Consider the following 22,523-nt stretch of genomic DNA (forward strand, 5'->3'; position numbering starts at 1 on the left):
GTACCGAAAACAGCAAGCGCTACTGTGTTTTTATCTCTTTTCCAGTGCAGATGGCATTGTCTTGAAATAGGTGGCAACACAGGCGTAGTATGTAAGAAAAAAATAAAGCCTGTTTCAACTGTTCCCCCTGAACACAGGGCATTGTGTACCATTGTTCTACGAGCCCTACAAGGTTATAATTTGTCATGGCTTCTTTGCTCAGTCTTTTCTTTTCACAACTGCAGCAGAGTTAAATAAACGTGGTGCCAGACATACCGAATCTGTTTTCACTTCTCTTTATTGTGATGGTGACGCTACCACAAGGTGTGGAGGATACTCTCCCTCGCTGTAGTGGCCGAAAATATTCAGCATTTCGATCTGTAGGTGACGGCGCATGTTCCTTGGCACAGTTTCCATGTAGGGTTTCAAGGAGAGCAAAAAATGCTCGTCGGCATCTGCTGGCTTGTGTGCCAGTAGTGCACTTCGCACAGAATGAGCCGTGCATTTACAGCATCCGGCTCTTCCTGGACTCTCTTTCGCTTTTTGGGCTGAGGCGGGCCATTCTGTGCAGTAACACACACAAATTGGCTCGCCGAGCCTTGCTCTTCATTAAGAGCCATAGGCTGAGAGTTGGTGGGCTGCGGCAAGTCAGGACTCAAAAAGATGTCCTCAAAAGAAGCGTCTGGTGTGAAGTCATCGGCCGCAGCTGGTGATCCTGGCCGTGCGTGGGCGTCTATGTCTTCATTCACCACCTCCATGCTGCTGTGTCCACTGCAGTATGGTCACATTAACCACTGAGAGAATGTAGTGATAGGCTTTGACAGCAGCACTGCAAATACAACTGTGGCTCTACTGATAACCATGTCTGCAAACCTGGCATTCACGAAATCAAAGCTGCAGTGAAACTACAAACTAAACTGAGGCATCACAATGAACAGTTAGTGTAGTGGATGAAGAATATACCCTGAGAAGCAGTACCTGCAACATCCATTTTTGCTGCGAAAACAGTACCTAAATGTTTCTTCTTAAAACTCTCACAAACACGTAAAATGGAACGCGGGTGGGAAAGTTGCACTGGAGTAATACTTACTGGCGAGCTTCCATTTGGTCCTTTAAGAACCGCATTCTTTCTAGGTGCACCCAGCACCTACTCTTCGGTAGGACTCCGGCGCCACTTCTTCTCTCCATTTCTATATCCTTAAGTTTTCGGCGGTATGTATCTTTTAAATTCCGCCATCTGCTTTGTACGGATTCTACTGTGGCTGAAAGTACATGAAAATTAGTTACAAATGAAGCCAATTATCTGAAATGAAGAATAAACGCTTTTCAACACATGCCAGAAATTGTTTAGTGTGTTCCCTAGTTGGTTGTGTAAAACAAAACGGGCAGAACTGCACTCCATTAAAAGCAAGGAACATGAACTAAAGAAGGACTAAGGACTGGGCGAGCTGGTGGTGATCCGTCGTATATTATCAACCAGCGCTGAAAAACACAGACATGAACTAAGTATAGCTAAGAAACATTCCCATACCCGCTTCTTAGTTTTGGTGACTACTGGAATCCTTCGTATTTTGAATGAATATTCAGTCATATTCCCCCGTATGTGCCTTCCCGTAAGTGAGTGAAAATGCATACCACAAACAATGACAGCACATGCGAGACAAAACTAGGACGATTTTGTTTGAGCACATAAATGGTCGGAAATGAAACGGCGCTGCCGCAATGATTTCAGGTCCAAAATAATTCTGGTCACTCGAGTGCCTTTATAGCGTGCCGACATTTCACAGCACGCGACTATTTTTCCATTTCGCCGCCATCGGAAACTGCAACACCAACTTGGAGGCATTTGTCTCGCGCTGAGCGGCAAAATATAACGTACTAAACCGGGTACAGGCGTGTGGTCCAGATTCGTGAACAAGGCCGGTCATCATTAGGTTTAGTGTTTCAATTTTCTTGTTTAAGGAATAGAAATTTAACTGAAATGACAGCCCACATATTTTGCACGTGGTTGACCACCGCAGTGTGTAAACAAAGGCCTGAAAAAAATATCAGCGGAAAAGACGTCGTCGATACCTTTTTTCTGAGCAGCGCTCAGTATACTATGATTTACTGGCATTTTTATGTTCTCGTTAAACAAAGCAATGCGCAGTACCACTGTTTAAAATGCCGAGAATCCGCATAAGCAACTGCGTACCTATGCAGCGTGCACTGAACGTGCTGCTCGCGTCGACCATCCGAGGTCGTTTATTGTCAAACGAGGGGCGGCACAATCACTCGTGATCAGCACTTTGATGTTATAATTAACAACTTCACGTAGAGTAAGTAAGTACAGTAGAGTAAGTAACTAACATAACAATGGTCGAAAAGAACTAGTACGCACCTGTGGGGTCGATTGATCGCATGGCATCCCTGATTTCTTCCCAAAGCACAGTTTTGTTGATATTCTTCCTATAATCATTGGATCTTACGTTCTACAGGAGTGGCCGCCTCGCCACTTCATCAATCAGATGCTCATTGAAAGACGCGCGCGTGCATGGCTTTAAAAGAGCGATGAGCGGACATTTTCGATGATTCGATGTGCGCCCACGTGCGCGCGATGCAACCAAAACACACTTTGTGCTTGCCGCTCCCTCCTCTTCTGCCAACACGTGACCACACTTGACGTGACGTCACGATGCTTCCCATTGGTTAATCGCAGCCCGACCACACCGACGCTGCGAAAAAATTCCAACCGGACGGAACTCGATCGCAAGCCGTCTGCGACTAGACCGACGGCCCTCCCCAGTCGCAGACCGACGGGATTCGCAGTGTCGCAGGCGAAAATCGCATGCATGTGAAACGGCCCTTAAGGGCGGTTCACATGCAAGCGAATTGGTGAACAGAGCGAACAGCGGCGCGGCGCTGCGAAGCGGTTCGCGAGCTTTCGTTTCACATGCATCGCCGCTGCGCGTTTCCCACCGCTGCGAAAACCAACGTTGCTGGCAAAAGATATGCGCCTGCAACCGGTTTTGGTGGCCTGCAACCAGTTTTGTTGGCCTGCAAACACAAAAAAAGCGTAATATAAAAGCATTATTTTGTCAATTCTTTTCACAGTTTCTTTAAATAAATATAATTCTTGCGTTTTAAGCATTAAACAGCACTTTATACAATTTATTTTTTAAACAAAAGTTCGTACGTGCGGCGTACAAACTCGCGTGGCAACGCCGGGCCGTCATTGGTTGAGATGCGGTGCTGCCGCGTCGCCGCCGCGAAAATTTACAACTTGCCCGAACCTCGCCGCTCCAGCCGCTGGGGCTTTCTCCGCCGCTTGAGAGAGGGTGTACTCGCCGCCGCGGCGGAGTTCGCGAGCGGCCGTTTCACATGCAAGCGAACCGCTCGCGAACTCCGCCGCGGCGGCGAGTACACCCTCTCTCAAGCGGCGGAGAAAGCCCCAGCGGCTGGAGCGGCGAGGTTCGGGCAAGTTGGAAATTTTTGCGGCGGCGACGCGGCAGCACCGCATCTCAACCAATGACCGCCCGGCAAGGGTGGCTAGACTGGCCCGGCGTTGCCACGCGAGTTTGTACGCCGCACGTACGAACTTTTGTTTAGGAAAGAAATTGTATAAAGCGCTGTTTAATGCTTAAAACGCAATAATTATATTTATTTAAATAAACTATGAAAAGAAATGACAAAACGATGCTTCTATACTACGCTTTTTTTGTGTTTGCAGGCCACCGAAACCGGTTGCAGGCGCATATCTTTTGCCCGCAACATTGGTTTTCGCAGCGGTGGGAAGCGCGTAGCGGCGATGCATGTGAAACGAAAGCTCGCGAACCGCTTCGCAGCGCCGCGCCGCTGTTCGCTCTGTTCGCCAATTCGCTTGCATGTGAACCGCCCTTTACACTGCTCAGCGATTCGTTGCCGTCTCCTCTACCCGGAGGGGGTGATCGGCTCTGAGCTCGCTCTAGCGGTACCACCTCCTGCTGCGCACTTCGCTCTTTCTGGAGGGATTCTTTCATCTCCTTGTACTCTTGTTTGGCTATCGCTAGTTCGCGCTCGAGGGATTCCAGGCTGACATCGTCCAGCCTGGACCATAAGGCGCGCCTGGCGTATTGCCCACTCGAACACCTGAATGCGGCCATCACACCCGTTGCTCCCTAATCCTGCGGCTCAAGCGCTACGGAGGCAAGCAAATGGGAAGGGGGACTCACTCTGCCGTCGCGTCGCTGCCCATGGCTCCTGCGACCTCTCCGAACCTCTCAGTCAGATGCCGCCTCGTCCTATCCCACGGCTGCAGCACTCTCTTCCTCGGAGGCCTCTTGCTGCCTCCTCGTTGCTCCGCAGAAAGCCGTGTCCGTTTGTAATCTTCCAAATGCCGCCGTTGCTCAGGGATACCACTCTGTGTCTGTTGAAGGCCTTGTCTTCGGCGTTTCACGCCCGATGCGGTTCGCACCTTTGTACCCCCGTAGCCTGTCGTCCTTTCGGTATCTCGCCTTGGATGCCGAACTTCGTCGTTCTCTCCGTGGATGTCTTCGTCCGTTCCTCGGGGCCGCTGCAGAGCACCAGTAATGTCGACTGCGCCAGTAAAGGTTTGCCGGTGGTGTTGGTCCGGTGATTTCCAGAAACTGGATGCACCGCTTGAAGGCTCCTCGATGATACGACTTGCAGGCGAAGCGATTTATAGAGAAACGAACTTTTATGCAGGCTATTTACAGATGGGTACAAACAAAAGTCAGTATACGGCCACAACTATCCGCGGCCGGCCTAGCCGACCGCCTGCACAGAGGCGAGGGACACCGCGTCCCAACAGTCAAAATGGCGCACCTCGCACCAGCTCTCAACGGTCACTCCCTCCGCACTCGGCCAGACCGAGCGCCTGCCAGCTAGGAGTAGCTAGAGACAAAAAACACACGGGCGCGGCTCCCTTCGCGGGTACACCCCGAAGATGCCCGCCCCCTTTCCACACGTAAACATAAACTGCTAACTGCGGCTCATCAGTTTTGACGAATAGGAAAGCTCAGAACTGATGTCAGCGTTTTCCCTTACATACGAGTTGCTCCCTAGGTGGTCTCGCATTCCGCCAAGGGGACAGGGGTCCAAGGTCGAGGCCGGCAGATAGCCCCGCCGTCCGGAGCGGCGAAGGAAACCGCAAGGACGAATGGGGAGACTGACCAAAAGGGCATGAGTCCCGTTCTAACGGCGTGCATCAAAGCAAAACAAAATAAAAGAAAACCGGACGCGCAGCCTAGGTCACTGCCCTCTCGCGGAATATTCGCAACACATGTACAAAAAGATGCGACAGCGCGCCGAACCCTACAACTCGCGACGCCAACCACGCGTCTGGCGCATCGTCGATGCAATGCTCCGCCCTAATATAACTTATCGTCCGGTCATGGCCATTGCCGTCACCCGCGGCATAACAACATTAGCTCTGGCCAACCTCCTAGCAGACCAATTTGCCTCCTCGGCAAACGGACTCGCAACTACACTGGCTCTCCCCCACTTAACACCATCCCTACCCCCATACGAGGGCTCTATGTTGCGACAGTTTCACACCAAACGAGCTACAGCCTCGACCACCATCAGCGTAGTCTATTACTAGACGCGTTTAACAACGTCTGGCACAGCGGAAACTTCCCACAGGAGTGGAGCTGCGCCATAGTAGTCCCTGTTCTCAAACGCGGCAAGCGAGCTAACAACTTGTGCTCCTACAGGCCAATTTCACTAACCTCCGCGGCTGGTAAGACTATGGAGGCCATGGCCCTTCGTCGACTACACTGGTTGGCCGACTCCACTCAAACCCTAGCGCCGCAACAGAGCGGTTTTCGACGGCACCGCGCCACAGCAGACTGCATTGCTGATGTCGTCGTCACGTTAGAGAGCGGACATGCCAGCGGTCATGTGGGGTATCTGGTTCTGCTCGACATAAGGAGCGCCTTCGACCTCGTCCCACACCCCGCCATCATAGATGCCCTTTGTGCCCTCGGGGTGTATGAGAACATGCTGAGCTACCTCAAGGGCTTTCTCAGCGGCCGCTCTTTCCGTGTTAAAGTGCGCGGTGTACTAAGTGCCCCTCGTGATGTGCAGTGAGCTGTCCCCCAGGGGAGTGTGCTAAGTCGCTTCCTCTTTAACCTGACCCTGGCACGACTCCCCTCCTGCCTCCCCAAACCTGTGCACCACAGTGTTCGTGTCGCAGTGTACGCCGATGACATTGCCATTTTTGTGACCGCACCCACTGCAAGAGCAGCTAGCGCCCGCAGAGCCCTCCAATCAGCCCTGGATGCAGTGACTGAGCACCTCAAAGGCATTGGCCTGGAGCTATCACCTGCCAAGTCAGAAGCACTCCTCGTGCACAAGCGCCCGAGCACTGCCCGCTGCCGCACCCCCAAGCTCCATATCGGTGACACCCCTCTACCCTGGCGCACATCTGTGAAGTATCTGGGGCTCCACACCGACGCCAGACTCAGCTGGAGCACAGCCGTACTCAAGCTACGGAAAGAGATGTTACGTATCTCAAACGTCTGCCGACCCCTCTTGGCTAAAGGCGCAGGCTGCTCCCCCACGCTATGCACCCGCATCTACGAGGCACATGCGTCAGCTAAGGTTCTATACGCCCTGCCCCAATCGAAGTCTCATTCCCGGTTAAATGGAGGAAAGCAATGTCAAAAATAAAGTGGGAATGAGAAGTAGCCTGTACCTGCAGAAGCATCACCAGGCTTAAACCAATTAGAAAAAATGAACAGGGCCCAATGGGCCAAAAGTTTAATTTGGTGGAAAAAGCCAATTTGAGAAATAACGTGGTGGGCACGGTAACTGGAACGATGTCCTAAGGGCGCAACGAGCACAGATGGATGAAAAATCCCCGCGCGAGCTAATTTATTGATGAAAATTGATTTTAATTCAGAATGAGGGTGCCCAAAAGAAAAAAGAAAGGACAAATAGACACAAAAGGAAAGAAAAAGATGAGAATGAAGAGTTGAAATACAAGATAGTGAAGAGACGGGCAGGAGATGAACAGTAGAAGAGATCTGCAAAAGATAAATGAGAAAGACACAAAAGGAGAAAAGAGGAGAACAGAAAAATTCCTGCCCGAAAAGAAATTTAAAATAAACTGGAGAAAGAGCAAAACTGGGAAACAAGAACACAAATTCTAAATCAAACACACACACAAAAAAATAGAAAACAGAAAAGAAATAAAAGAAAAACAAAAACAAACATACACACACACACACACACAGATAAAACCGCGGCATGTGGTTCTCAGAGGAGCAGACGACAATAAATCGCCTACCTCAAATGGCCAGAAAGGCTCCCCGGAAAAAACCACAATGCCGCGGGAATAATAATAAAATGAATAAAAAATAATAAAATAAGAACATTGCAAGAAAAAAAAATAAAAACACAAAAGATATAAGCAAAAAGCACAAAAAATAAAGAAAAAGAAAAGAAATCCTGCGGAGGCTCCCATGGACCCGCCTGCCCATTGTTAGGCTCTCGAGAGCCAAATGGCGACGGCTGGACATTGACCACCGCACCTTTGTCCGAAGCGTCTATGGCCTCCCACGTAGCTCGCAAATAGGGCCCACCTACGCAGAGACAAACACTTCGCCTTCGTCTCTCCGTGCGCAACAAACAGCCCTACGGCATGCATTACGCATGCACAGTGCCCCCGAGTGCAAAGAACTCCTGACTTACATGCAAGACAGACCCGAGATCTGGTTCGGCCGCAATGTCAACCTCTTCAAAGAAATCTTTGGTGCTCCCCCGCCACTCGGCCCTCACCCTCAAGCCCCACATGCCGCAGGCCCCCGCGAGTCTGCACCACCCTACCAGGCATTACATGGAAACGCCAGACGCCTCACGGTGAACTTCAGCAACTCGTCGCTGAAAAGATCGACGACGACCTACAGGGCTGCCTCCTTGTATTCACGGACGGCTCGGTTATGAAGAATGGTCGATCCGCTGCCGCCGCCTGCATTGCCCCTGCCCTGTCGCGCCATAAGCAGTGCAGACTCCCCACCCCGGCATCGTCCACAGTAGCAGAGCTAGCCGCCATTCACCTTGCCGCAGACCTCCTTTCGGAGCTGCCAGACATCAGATGGGCCGCCATCTTAAGCGACTCCAAATCAGCGCTCCTCGCAGTAAAACACGTCGACGAGGGCGGACCACTCTCCGCCTCCTGTACCACAAGCAGGCTGCTCTCTCCGAAAGCGGCTGCCACATAACCCTCCAGTGGATTCCTGCCCAAGTAGGCATACCGGCAAATGAAACTGCAGATCAACTAGCCAAACAGGCCCATGACCCAACAGTTCCTTTAACAAGTGCAGTCAGCCCATATGACTGTGCTACACTCATAATTAAAAAAAAACATGTGGCTCTTCATCATCCCGACGCCAGAGTGGCTACCGACGCTCCCCCCCCCCCCCCCGACGCATTCCCGGGCGGGAATTTGTATGCGCGGATTACATCCTCCTCCTTCACCTCCGTATAGGATGTATATGGACAGCCGAACGCCTCCATCGTCTCCGTGGCTTCACCAGTGACCAATGCAGTATGTGTGGGGGCTGTGAAACCCTATGCCATCTCTTCTGTGAGTGTGCGGGACTCACCAGTGCCCGCTCCACCCTAAAGTGTTCCTACCAAAAACTGGGGCTCGCCTCAGAAACTTTGGAACACTTTCTCTTCCCGTCCGGCCCGACATCTTCTGTGTGCCGCGCCCTCCGTGCAGAGCTGACCTTCGCCGAGAAAGCGAACCTTCGTGCTAAACTACACCCCCTCCAGTGAAACCATCTGGAAGTGAACTGGGTTCAGTGCCCTCCCCTTGACCTTGCCTCCTCCTCATCCCTGACCTGCTTCCCCTCTACTATCCCTATACACACCCCTCCCCCTGCACAGTGCCGCTGAGGTGCCTCTCAATGAGCCAGTTATAGCGCTCTGCTATCCCCTTCCCCCCACCCCCAAACGACCGTTGTGTGCGTGTGTGAGTGCGAACATATAAACGACCACCACATCAGTTGTCCGACGGAGCACGCAGGCCTTCCGGCCAAGCTTTTCCGTTCTGCAGTTGATAATTTTCTGCTGGATACGTGAGTACATCTCTTGCTCATTTATTTAAATAGTTGTAGGTATTTCTTCGCACGTACACAGAACTCGCGATCAGCAATCTCTAGGATATACGCCGTCATGTCGGCACTTAATTTGTATGGCAAGGTCTTCCGCACTAAGTCGAATGGCACGAAAAAACCTGTACACTCAAGGGTAATTACCAAAAGTGCGCAGGGTGTTTCACGTAAGGCTCGGCAATTTTTAAAAATGGGCTTTTTCAGTTAGCAGAGTGCTTTGTGCGGCATAGAATTATCAGTGATCTAATACATCAGAACACAGCTAAGATGTGCTAACCAGCATGTTGCTTAACTAAAATTCAACAGTTAACTTTGTAACTATTATTGTTAGGCTCCATAACTATTAAGAGGCGTGTAACCCACCGTAAGTAATATTCACATCAGTTTTTAGAATTTCGAAACGACTTTACCCTCGCCGCTGTGGCTGTACATACCTTGTCTATTTCGACGAGCTACGTACACTGGACAGGTTGCTTTGCCTGCACGTTTCTCGAAAGCGCATGTATTCTGGCGAAATGCGGCCAAAAGTTGTTGGCCACAGCCCCGGGGGTAACTGCGTTTTCGAAATTCTAAAAACTGATGTGGATGTGGCTTACGGTGATCTACACGTCTAGAGAGAGAGAGGGTTTATTGACTTGAAAGGCAGAGAGGTTGGCCTGAAAAATATCTGGCCTGCTACTCTGCACTGGAGAACGGGAAGATGAGGAAAAAAGAGGGTCACGATGGGGGTGATGACGATGAGGGGAGGCAGATGAAAAAATACATTAAAAAATGCACACTTTCTGACATCACAAACGCGAGGCAAGGTCCGCGTCGCTTAAAAAGCGTGAGAGCGCTCGCGTTGCCTGTACAGTTTTCAAACTATCTGGCCAAGCGCCGAGGATCAAATCCTCCGAGAGGGGCCTTGTGTCCATAGACCTCAAAACAGATGCAAGCACAAGTCTTTCACGTGTATATGCTGCGGACACACCACTAAAACATGTTCTATAGTCTCTTGCACGCCACATGTGGTACAGTCCGGGGAGTCCGCTTGTCCTATTAAGTGCAAGTATTTTTGCGCGTGAAGGCGATGTTTAAACGTAATCTATGCATTACGCATGCGATAGGACGTGAAATTCCGCGAGGAACAGAAAACGCCATCGCCGGTTCTAGCCGTTTAAGGCGTATGTGTCGAGTGTCTGGTAGGGCCCAGTACCTAATCGTAGCACTCCTCATTGATTCCGAAAGGAGGCAAGTGGTGTCCGGTCTAGAGAACGGCACAGCTGTACGCAGGCCACTGCTGAAGGCGTTCCTTGCTTCAGTGTCGGCGGTCTCATTTCCATCGAATCCGCAGTGTCCAGGGATCCACTAAAACACTATACGGTGACCTTTTTCCTGAGCAAATGACAGGAGACTAATGACATCAAGAGCCAGAGCTTGGTAGGCGGCTTGGCGTAGGAAGCATCCCAAAATTTGTAGCGCAGGTTTACAGTCAGCGAAAATGCACCACTCCTGAGGCGGTTCTCCGCAGATGTGGCGGATCGCTTCCCGATGGCCCGCAAGCTTTGCAGCGGTTGAAGTAGACTACACGTGTAAACAACTAAGGGGCCTCACGGAAATAACCAATAGCCTTCTTGGTGGCTAATTGGTTACGGCGCTCGGCTGCTAACCAAAAAGACGCGGATTCGATCCCGGCCGCGACGATCGAATTTCGATGGAGGCGCAATCCTAGAGGTAGCGTGTACCGTGCGATGTGAGTGCGCGTTAAAGGGGTATTCACAGGGCCGATATCATCAGTGACGGCGGCTGCGTACACACGTCTCGCCTTCGAGAGTGTTCGCCGCGAAGCAGCCTCACCCCCGTATTCTTAAACAGACCTCCACTTGAAATTTCACTCGAGTTGCTCCTCGAAGCCGGTTTCGTGCTTCTTAAACCCTCCTCCACTCCTGCCGGCCCTCGAAAGGAGGAACTCCTCCACGCTTTCCTCCAAAATCTCGAGGTGGCGCTGTTGCTACCTTGAACGTAGGGTGCCTCGATGCGCGCGCCCTCTCCGCCGCTCCGTGCAGGGTGGAGCCATCCTTTGACAGGGTCAGTGCCGCCGCCGCGGAAGAGGGTAGCCATATTTGAGCCCACTCCTCGCTTCCCCACGGGCCGGTTGCACGTGCGTGGTCGCGCGTCCGCCCGGTCGCAGTTTTCTTCGGTTTCAAAACTCGCAAGATGCCTGGCTGTTGCGTGCCACTGTGCTCAAACCACTCCAGAAATAGCTGGAGAATGTTTTCATTCCCAAGAGACCCTAAAAGAAGGCTCCTCTGGACGGTGAAGATAAAGCGGGACAAATGGCAGCCTGCAAACTCTTCGCGCATATGCAATGTAAGTACAGTGATTATTTGGACGGTTGCGATTTTTTGTAGTTATGTCTGTCGCTGCAGGTTTACATTTAATATGTGCGCTGGAAGTTGTGTTAGTGTTCCTGGAAAGGCTGTAACTACGCACGCTACGTGACTACATCTTTTATGAAACATATATAAGGAGGAATTATACAGCAGATGAGTGGCGGAAAATCATTTTCATAACTCGCAGGTGTGGACATGGATTTTGTATTTCTGTGCACAGGCTAATAAACACAACTAACGGTAATATTAGTTATATACAGTGAAGCGTTGCAGAAGCACTCGGCATTTATGCAATAACAGACTGCTTGCTTGTAGTCGGTTAGCTTAGAGCCGACAGGTTCTTGATTAATTTTTCAAATGGCCCTAAAAGCAAACGCATCAAGAGACATGCGTCAGAAGCGTCAGAAACTTTGACAATAGTTTTGTAGAGTTTTTATTTATTCCAAGGCTGTTTGACGAAGCCAGGAATTAGTTACTTTTGGTAAAACTCCCGTGAATGTGAGCTTTCGTATATAGTAGCTTCGCTAAGAACTTGTTGCTTCTATCTGGCATTTCTAACGTTGGCGCAGTTATTGTGCAGTGCCGGCTATTTCCCTTGTGCGCAGCCATTATTAGTCTGACTTTTAGGATTTGATAAATGCAGCTGCCGAGTGTGCGCGACTCCTTAACATTGCTGGAGCAGTGCCAGAACTTGTGTATCTTTCAAAAGGGGCATTTCTTTCTGTTTGTACTACATACTGGACGCCTGAATTAATTTTCTTATGCAGGCCCATTTCGAAGACAACTGCTACGAGAATCACCGCGCGGATGGAAGGGAGCTGCTAAAGTCAAACGCTGTTCCAACCATTTTTTCGTTCAGACGTAAGTTGCACTATATTTTATTATTGATGGCAAATATGATGTGCATCACTGTTGTGACTCATGAGTTAGAATAATAGCGCTTAAAATCTGGCCTTCTAAATGCAGTACCAATTGCATTACCAATTGCAATTTTAAAACTTTGTCATTGAAATTGTGCCTGTTGCCAAATGTTTGGGAGTGCTCTTTGAACAGCACACGTCTTGGGATCTGCAAGTAGATACAATCATTAGGAAAATATCCAGAGTATCCGGAGTACTTTCTAAATTGAGACATTGCCTCCCTACATGTGTAAAACGCTTTATATATAACTCTCTTTTTATGTCAATAATAAACTACTGTTATTTAGTCTGGGGGACAACCACTTTATCAAACATTAATCAGTTACATATAATACAAAAGAAGGCTGTTCGAGCGATCATGAATGTCCCATACCTTGCTCATTCCGAACCACTATTCAGGGAGTTAAAATTAGTGCCGCTTCCTGAACTTTATCACCATACTCTCAGAAAGCGTTATCAAACAGGTATCAGAAAGAAAAACAAAACTCTTGAAATTATATCGAGTCTAACACTAAACAGAAATGTTCGGGACACTCGCTATCACGAGACTTGGGAGGTTCCGTGTAACCGCACAAAATATGGTGACCAGATGCTGCGATTTCAACTGCCGAAATTACTTAACTGATTACGCACACACACACATATATATATATATATATATATATATATATATATATATATATATATATATATATATATATATATATATATATATTTTTTTTCAAGTTACAACGCGTTCGTCTCTGTGTTTTTTGCACTTATTTATTGACTGTTTGTTCAGATGTGTGGTGATATTGTTACTTTCCTATCATTATTTTTTGTATGCAAAGTGTTACCTGCCTAGTTTTTTTGCACAAGTTCTTTTCATTGATTTCATGTCTTGCTCATATCTAATGTATATTTGCACTGCTGTGTCGCTGTCAAGAAGACGGTCAGTGGGCGCTGCCAAGCCCTATTTTTGTGGCTTTTTGCCCACTGTCCGTGACATCAGTGTCTGTGGGTATTGATGTTGAAATAAATTGGAATTGGAATTGAATTGGAATTGGAACTTTTCAAGCTTAAAATTTTCGCTTTTAGGTTATGGTTCGCGCAGCTATGAAATAACTGCCGACACTGAGCAATTCTGACGAACTTCACTCATTTCTGCTCTTGCATTTCCTTTTGTTTGTGCAGCTATGGTCCACCACCAAAGAAAGGCTCCTAAGGAGAGAGGCACACCCACTCTACCAACTACATCAAACTCAACAGTGCAGGAACAAGGACCTGGCGTTTTTTCGGATTGCGATGAGCCTGGGGGAACGAACTTAAGTGAAGAGGTTGTCTATCAGCCTAGCGATGGACAAACAGAGCAAAATGAAGGCTGCGATGCACATTCATCCAGTAGTTGTTGCGCTCAACTGAGAAAACAACTGGAAGATGTGAGAAAGAACCACAGACAACTTCAACAAGTGCATAAAAAAGCCAACTTGACTATTAACTCTCTTAGAAAGAAGGTGCGAATGCTAAAAAGCGCCGTAGAGCACTTTAAAAAAAGGATAAAATTTTTAAATAAAGATCAAGTTCGTGCACTTTCCCGAAAAAGCAACAAGGGAAGCATCTGGTCGCCGCAGACTATTAAACAGGGGCTTCAACTGAAGTTTTCTTGTGGGAAGTCTGGTTACAGAACTCTCAGACAGCTCGGCTATCCACTTCCGGCAGAAAGAACTCTATCTCGTCGCCTCCACTGGCTCAAGTTCTCACCAGGAATTCTTACAGACGTTGTAGAACTTCTCCAAGCGAAGGCACAAGGCATGGAAGATGTAGAAAAAGACTGCGTCCTCTTTATCGATGAGATGGAGATTGCCAGAGGGTTTCAGCTTGACCGCGCTGAAGACATTGTGTATGGGGGAGTGACATTGCCACAAAAGCCAGATGAGCCTGCTAATCACGCTCTGGTGTTTATGGTTGGAGGTCTCAACCAGCGATGGAAGCAGGTGATAGCTTATCATTTCACTGGAAGCCATGTGGATGGCCGCACGCTCAAGGACATTGTTCTGCAAGTTGTCCAACTCTGCGCCGATATTTCCCTCAGAGTTCGGGTTGTAACGTCCGACATGGGCGCCTCAAATCGAGCGATGTGGCGTGAGCTGGGATTTTCTAGCCACCGAAATTCGAAGACAACCTGCTCAATACCACACCCTTCGCTCAATGATATGGAGTTGTTCTTCAACGCAGACACTGCTCATGTTTTGAAGAATATTAAAGGTCAGTTGATAACATCTCATGCATTTACATTAAGTGAAGCAACAGCCAGCCAGTGCGATCTTCCCTCACGTGAAGTGAAACTGGATCATGTGCATGCTGTGCTGGAGTTTGACAAGGAAAGGGAGCTAAAGCTCGCACCGAAGCTCTCTGAAGCCCATGTCTCATCTGGACATTTTACGAAAATGAAAGTCGGACTTGCCGTGCAATTTTTCAGAGAAGCTCCCAGTGCAATCCGATACCTCATCAAGGAAAAAGTGCTGGACATAGAGGCAGAAACAACAGCTTGGTTTTTAGAGCTGGTATCAAGATGGTACGCATTAATGTCGTCGCGTCATCCATCTGTTGCCCTAAGTCTGCACGATGTGGCGAAGCATCATAGAGCTCTGGAAACTCTAAACCTGGCTCTAAACACCTTTCAAGGGATGAGCATGGGCAGCACGTCTCAGTGGAAGCCATCGCAGGCGGGCCTCCTGATCTCCACAACGGTCGTGCTTCGCCTGCAAGACATTCTTTTGAACTCGGAGGGCTACAGCTTCTTACTCACCAGCAGGCTGCTACAAGATTGCCTTGAGAATCTTTTCTCTGTGGTTCGTCTCAGGAAGCCTGTCCCAGACGCCTATGATATGAAATGCGCACTGAAACTTGTGTGCATAAGCCAATTTTTGCACACGCCGTCTACCACCAGCTACAGTGTTGACGATTCTGAGTACCTGGTTGACCTTCTGTCAAACGGGAAACGTGAACTCGCTGAAGCCGAGGTAAAGGAAATCGATGACTCGGAGGTTCTTTTCATTGAAGCGCTAACATCGACTGAATGCAGCATTCTGTTCCATATTGCCGGATTCCTCGTTAAAGGTATTCTGAAAGCCATAAATAATTGCGAGCAGTGCAAAGCTACTCTGCTCGGTTCTAGTGACGCTGAAAATGCATATCTCACAAGGCTGAAGGAGTACCTCGAAAATGGCGACAACCTGCATTACCCCAGTCCTGAAGTGATGAAAGTGCTGAAGTCGTGCGAGGAGCATTTTAAGGGCATCACAGAATGGGCGGAAAGCCTTCTAACTATGAAATCTCCAGTGCAGGCTGTGATAACATACCTAAGACAAATGGTTCCGTTTAATGTTGAAACATGCCAGGTTCGCAACGAAATCATTCAGAAGTTGTTATACTCGACCTACGCTCGAACGAGGCTGCGAATTCACCTGCGACAACTGGAAGAAAAAAAAGACAATGGACATGCAAGCAAAACGTGTGCTGGCGTCAGCTTGCCGTGAAGAGATTTGTAAATATTGTGTATAAATGTCAAATTCACCATAGTTCGCTTGTCTCCTATTTTTTGACAGTAGCTTTAATAATTTACAACATAAATAAACTGCATTATTACAACTCCTAAGTAAGTGAAATTTATGCACTTACGTTTCTCATTAACTCTTCACACTATATAAGAAAAACTTCCTCAGTCGATGAGACACGCGCATTTTCCCAATATAGGCTCTGTTGATAGATGTTATTTTTTTGCCTTTTCATGAGAGTATTTTTCACAGTCAAGTTTGCGTTCACTTAATGTTTTCGGTGAAGGTATGAAGGCGCCGAAATTATCCCATGCTTTGTTAAAGTGGTTACTTTACATGAAAAAAAGCTGCACGAATTATGCAGCTGCATTGTATATTACAGCTACAGTGCAAACTCCTGTACCACAGCATTGTTTCTTTTTTTTTACCTGCACAAATTAACAAAAACAAGCGATGCCAAGGATCAAACGACTACGAATGTCCAAGGGCCTACAGATTGCGTCCATTTGATTCTGAGGGGGTAAAATGTTTCATTAATAAGCCTTATCATTCTCAGCATTTAATATTGACTAATACGTTGCGGCGAACGAGATAAACTCTGTTTTTGCGAGTCAGCGCACTGAGTCCCAGACAATTTACAAAACTCCGTAAGTCAGCTTTTCTGCATAAAAAAAAAACACCTTTACGATTGCGACGCGAATTGTCCGAGGGAGAAGAGTTGGGTGCAGCGCAAACGACTTTTATTCCTTTATGTTATGGTGTGCACGGCCAGGCGAGCACCTTGGCACAGCTGCGTTTCAAATTTCCTTCAGGAATGCAGCCCGGGGAGGGTGCATTGTAACCGCAGCAATGGCTTGGGAGAGCGGCCCCTAATCTCTTTATTGTGAAAGCAACACAGGGCAGAAGCCTGTAGGAAAACGTTCGGCAACAATAGATGTCCCCAGCGATGCACCCTATTTCTGCCTCCAAAACCTGTTTCGCCGCGATGGTGAAGGGGCCTTCGCTGCGCAGAGAAGCTTACCTCCAGTGTTCTGAAACGAGTGGGCTCAAATATGGCGGACACTGCAGCAGACGACGCGGTTGTCCCCACCCTGCACGGAGCGGCGGAGAGGGCGCGCGCATCGAGGCACCCTACTTGAACGCCTCCTCGGCCGAAGCGTCCCCCCTCAACCGTGTTAAGATGGCTGCCGGCTCGCTCGCCGAGTTCGCCGAACATGTGCTACGTGTGGACGAACTGTTCCACGACGGCGCCGACGAAAGCGAAGCTGCAGTTGTGCCACGACGGGCGTTGCGGGACAGAATAAACCCGCTGGAGCATTTCAGCGATGGGGAGTTCCTATCCCGGTACCGGTTTTCCAAGGACACCGTGCGAGAGCTCCTGAAGTGCCTGCCCATGGAAGAAAGCGTCAGCAATCGCGGTCACCCGCTACCACCGATGCTTCAGCTGGCCGTTGCGCTTCGATTTTATGGAAGTGGAACATTCCAAGTCGTCACCGGTGACTTGGTAAATGTTTCGCAACCGACGGTGTGCCGTGCAGTGGAACGAGTATCCGAGCTGATCGCTCTAGAGGCCCGTGTACTGTGCGATGTCAGTGCACGTTAAAGAACCCCAGGTGGTCGAAATTTCCGGAGCCCCTCACTACGGCGTCTCTCATAGCCTGAGTCGCTTTGGGACGTTAAACCCCCATAAACCAAACCATAAACCGAGCTGATCGCGGCACATCTGTTCCCTAGAACTGTGAAGTTCCCCGCTACTGCGGCCGAGTTTCAAGCGGACACGAGAGACTTCTACCGCCTTGGCCGTTTCCCTGGGGTGACTGGGTGCATAGACTGCACCCACATTAGAATCAAGTCTCGTGGCGGGCAGCTCGGAGAGGTATACCGCAACCGGAAAGGCTACTTTTCGATCAATGTGCAGGTGAGCCCATTTTTCTTTTTGCAAAACTTTAATCGCGTTCTAGGTATCATTAAATTGTACTAACGCGCGTTGATATAGAACAAACTTGAGGACCACTTTTCTTCACATTGCCCATCTTAGCTGTCGTCTTCTTCAAATAATGTTCATGTAAATATTGACCAAAAAAAAAGGATCGATCTCTTGCAGTGCTGAACCTGCACTGCATCACTTTTCAAGATTGGAGGGTCCGGTTTAATTATTCCGTGTACGTATACGCAAACCCCTTTTACGTCCAAAGCGACTGCTATTAATTCATCAGTGATGCAGGTATTTTTTGTACAATATTTTTGTTATGCCTCAATATTTGCCTTGCGTTGTATAAACACCAGCACATCTAATAAATTTACTCTCTCTTTCCTAGCTAACATTGCATATATAGGAGCAATAATTTGTTTTTCGCATTGCTTGTTTTACATTTCATTCTTCCTGCACCCTTTTCAAATGCCTGTATGACCCCGAGGGTAAAAATAAATACCATGAATGTTACCTAGCGTTCCTGTTTCATGATGCACCAAACTTTCACTCGCATTGAAAGTAAACAACTTGCATCATTTCAATGAAAGTGATAATTTTTCTGACTCTTGTTTCCTGTAAAACATAGAACGTAAGCTTTATGAATATATATTAATTGCTGAAGAGTAGAGTGATCTGACATGTAGGCACAAAAATTTATTTTCATTTCCTGAGAATATTTTCACGACAGAGACATAATATTTTATCCTCAGGCAATCACGGGGCCAAGGCTTGAATTTTATGACTTGGTCGTCGGCTGGCCTGGATCAGTTCACGACAGCAGGATTTTTGACAACAGCCGTGCACGGGTCCTCTACGAGACAAAACGAGTTCCTGGGTTGCTGCTGGGAGACGCAGGTTATCCCTGCATGTCATTTTTAATGACACCTCTGGCAGATGCCAACCCGCCAAATACCCCAGAGGGCAGGTAAGTACAAGAGGGAACGTAGCACCATAGTTTCTTTGATTGAAGGCAGCACAAATGTACGAATGTCATCTCCTTTTGTTGGTGTACTGCTCCGTAAACACTTTACATCAAAGAGTGGAATCTTCATTACTTGTTACTGAAACACATAATTTTTCCATGCTTTTCCCATTTTTTCATTCAAATTCAACAAGAATTATAAATTCAGATTTAGTATACATTTGCCACCAGTTGACGGACAACGCCCCTGAAGCTGTCTTGCTACTTTCCGAGGCGTGCAAATGTAATTACAGCTGTATTATTAGCTGCAGAGGGGCCACTGAGAAAGTAATGCGCAGACTGCTGTGCTCTTCAATTTAGCACATCTATACAAATTTTTACTTCGAACTGCTCGTCTTTCACGCAGGTATCAGGCGGCCCACATCAAAACGAGAAATAGTGTGGAGAGGGCTTTTGGAGTGTGGAAGCGCCACTTCCCATGCCTAGATATGGGCCTCCAGAACCGCCCTGAGCGCTCAGTAGTTATAATAACTGCTTGCGGCGCCCTACACAATCTCGCCGTTCTACGGAAGGACCCGGAGCCACCTGCTGTGGCCCTCCCCGTTATCCAGCAGCCACAGCCCAGCGTACAACCACAGCAGCTTCATGTGCCACCGCAGCTTTCTGCCGACACAGTGAATGGCTCTCGTGTCCGGGTGGGGCTTATAGCCAGATCGTTCCGTTAAATGTCCCAATTACCTTCTCCAAAAATGTACACGATACTTTTCTAGTGTTAGAGAACCGCCATATTTATGGCATTTGCAGCGTTTTTGTCAATTTCTTTGAGCTGGGTTCTCTTATAGCATATAACGTCATCATCAGCTGAACCTCGCCCATGGGAGGACGAAGGCCTCTCCTGTATCTTTCCAATTAACCCTGTGCTGTGCCAGCTGCGGCCACCTTGTTCTTGCAGAATTCCTAATCTCATCAGCCCACCGTACTTTCTGCCGCCTTCTGCTATGCTTACCTTCTTTTGGGATACATTCCGTTACCAATGGCCCAACATTTATCTTGAATTCACATGACATTCCCTGCCCATGCCCATTTCTTCGATTCCAGCTTGGATATTACCAACTCGCGTTTATTCCCTCATTCATTCTGCACTTTAACCGCTACTTCTATCATTTTCCTTTCCATAGTTCGCTGTACTATATCTGCCCCATAGGTTATAGGCTTTGCCCCACAAGATATGGCTGTTGAGGAATACTAGTAAACTGCCATTCATGGCTGGAGAGTGCCTGGCAAATGTGCTGCAGCATCATTCTTATTCTCCTAGTTAGTTTACACATGTGGTGCAGATCTGTGGCCACTATGCTCTAAATAGGTGCGTTTACCTTACAACTTTAATGCTTTACTGCCTCTTGTCGGCTGTTCCGTTCTGAGTGTTAACATTACTGAAGATCTCAATCTGCATTTTTACTCCCACCGTTCTGCTTCCCTTGCTCTGCTTGTCTTCGATCATGTTTGGAAGTTTGTTCTCAGCTACTTAGCAGTGAAATATTTTTAGAAAATCTGAGATTATTAAGGCATTCGCATTCAATTTCATCCTCAGTTGTTTCCTCTCGAGTTCTCTGAAAATATCCTGGAAGCACGTGGCGAATAGTACTGGAGAGAACGTGTCTCCCTGCGTGACACCCTTCACAACTTGTATTTTGTCACTTTCCTCGTGAACCAATATGGCACCTTCCAATTTCTGCCAACGACAGATTTCCTTTTGGCTGCTTTTAGGCTACTTCCCTATTTTACTGCTTGATCTTTTCCATATTATATTTCCTTATGCTGTTTATACATGTGCAAGTGTGTTAAATAAAGAACATTGTTTTTAAGAAACTGAAGGAACATGCAAATACTGTACGACTGCATCAAAATGACGACAGTGTTGGTAATTGTACACAGAAGTGTTCCGAGACAAATATGTACAAGTTAATGTACAAGTTAATTTTATTTCTCTATTTACCGCTTCAGTGCTTCTAGCTGCCGTTTCTTGATTTCAACATCCAGAGAAAGCAGCTTGTGCTGCATTTTGTTTTTGAGCCGCTGCTCGGCCAGCTGGCTCCTGCGGAGTTGCAGGTCGAGTTGGTGTAACTCTTCCTTGCGCCGGTTCTCAGCTTCAATAGCCTTAATTCTGGCTGCTACTTCAGGAGCCAGTGTCCGCTCCACCGCAGCAACACGGGGGCCACCTGCCCTCGTGCGAGCAATTTGTGCTGGTGCGATGTCCTCAGACACGCTCTGGCACGACGGCACGACAGGCACAAGCACTGTTGGTCTGCCTGCACTGAGGCACTCTTCCTGAACAGGAAGTGCCTCGTCAGTTAGTGGTCGGCTGTTCAGCCATGGTGACGGTGCTGCCTGCCTTGATGTGGATGCAGGAACCTCGCCTGCAAAAACATGCACACACCATAAACAGAATAAGCCCATAAACAGAGGCTGTTCAGACCATAACAGGGAACCAAAAACAAATGCTTTACATGGTAGCGACTAGTGTAGACATCTAAAAACAAACTTCTCAACATATATGTGACATGGCGAAAAATGGACCCAGTACGAGCCCGCCAAGAAGTCCTGATAAATATGTGGCCCGCCTGCTTGAGCACGTGCACATACAACGAGCAGAAAATAACTAGTGTTTGCTGCAGTGCCGCTTGATAGCCGAGCACCAGTTGCGGATTGAATCTAGGATGCTGCGCCCACATATCTACAGGTGCGAGGAGTTGTGTAAACGCCCGTGTAATGCGGCATGTAAGCGGGCGTTAAAGAATCCTTTGCAGTTGAAATTAATCCATAGCCCTCCCCAACAACGTCTTTCTCAGCCCAGGCGCAGGTTTTGGACTTCGAACCGTGACAGCTGTAACTAGTATTTAAAGAGGGCAGCCTTACTTACTGGAAAAGTCGCCTTGGCTTGGCTCGTTGTCATTTACCATAGCCTCCAATAATGCAGCAGGTGGCAGGGACAGCACTGCCTCGCTGACATGGGCCCCGTCGCTGTCAAAGGGATTTGGCAGTCTGGTCGCCATATGGTCGGCGACTGCACCAACCAGTTCTGTTGCCGGACTCATTGGCCGGCATTCAAGGGTACCGCCACCTGCACCAAAATTCTTAATTGTGCATCTCCTACAGCACAATCCGTGCAGTGAAACACACTGAGGTGAAGTGCATTGTGTGCGCAGCACGGAATGCTTGAAGAGAAAAAAACAAAATCGCTAACCAGTACAGTACCACCAGTAATGTTTTGCTCAAAAGTAGTACGCAGATTTTTCACAATTTTCACAAAAATTCACAATAAGAAAAAAGATTGCACTTATACTTAAGGACGGAAATGCGAAAGCCTTCCCTTTTTCTCTTGCTCCCTCTGTTCATTTTTTTTAGTTGAAACTTTTTATTTCATTTAATTTATTTTGTAGTTGCTTGTTTTTCATTTTTTAAATTTGTTTTTTATACTAAGTAAGCCTTGTCGTGCATTTACATCGTTTCTAATCGAATGGGTCACACAAAACCTGCTTCAAACACAGCAGTTTTTATTTCATTATTTCAATTTAATTAACTAATTACAATTCATCAACCAAACTTTTCCCTCTTCAAGATCTACTCGCGCACTGCCTAACTCAAACTTTTGCATATTTATCTCCACAGAAAGACATAACCGTGCAGACAGAATTCGCGGGCACGTTTTGCTGATGCGAAG

The 22,523-nt window shown here is 47.9% G+C and overlaps 2 protein-coding genes across 2 annotated transcripts; one reads left to right on the forward strand and one right to left on the reverse strand.

Annotated features, from left to right (window-relative positions):
* Nucleotides 1-371: 371 nt before the first annotated feature.
* Nucleotides 372-2,438, reverse strand: LOC144130180 (uncharacterized). The gene is made up of 3 exons (XM_077664177.1): nucleotides 2,360-2,438; nucleotides 1,070-1,241; nucleotides 372-750 (listed from the first exon to the last, which is right to left on the reverse strand). The coding sequence occupies exons 1-3, from the start codon at nucleotides 2,379-2,381 to the stop codon at nucleotides 405-407; spliced, it is 540 nt and encodes a 179-aa protein (XP_077520303.1). The 5' UTR covers nucleotides 2,382-2,438; the 3' UTR covers nucleotides 372-404.
* A 12,172-nt stretch (nucleotides 2,439-14,610) lies between these two features.
* Nucleotides 14,611-16,309, forward strand: LOC144130181 (uncharacterized). Its single transcript, XM_077664178.1, has one exon. It carries the CDS (start codon nucleotides 14,799-14,801, stop codon nucleotides 15,888-15,890), a length of 1,092 nt encoding a protein of 363 aa, XP_077520304.1. The 5' UTR covers nucleotides 14,611-14,798; the 3' UTR covers nucleotides 15,891-16,309.
* Nucleotides 16,310-22,523: the final 6,214 nt, after the last annotated feature.

This window comes from Amblyomma americanum, chromosome 4, assembly GCF_052857255.1.
Source record: "Amblyomma americanum isolate KBUSLIRL-KWMA chromosome 4, ASM5285725v1, whole genome shotgun sequence".
In the NCBI taxonomy this organism is placed as follows: domain Eukaryota; kingdom Metazoa; phylum Arthropoda; class Arachnida; order Ixodida; family Ixodidae; genus Amblyomma; species Amblyomma americanum.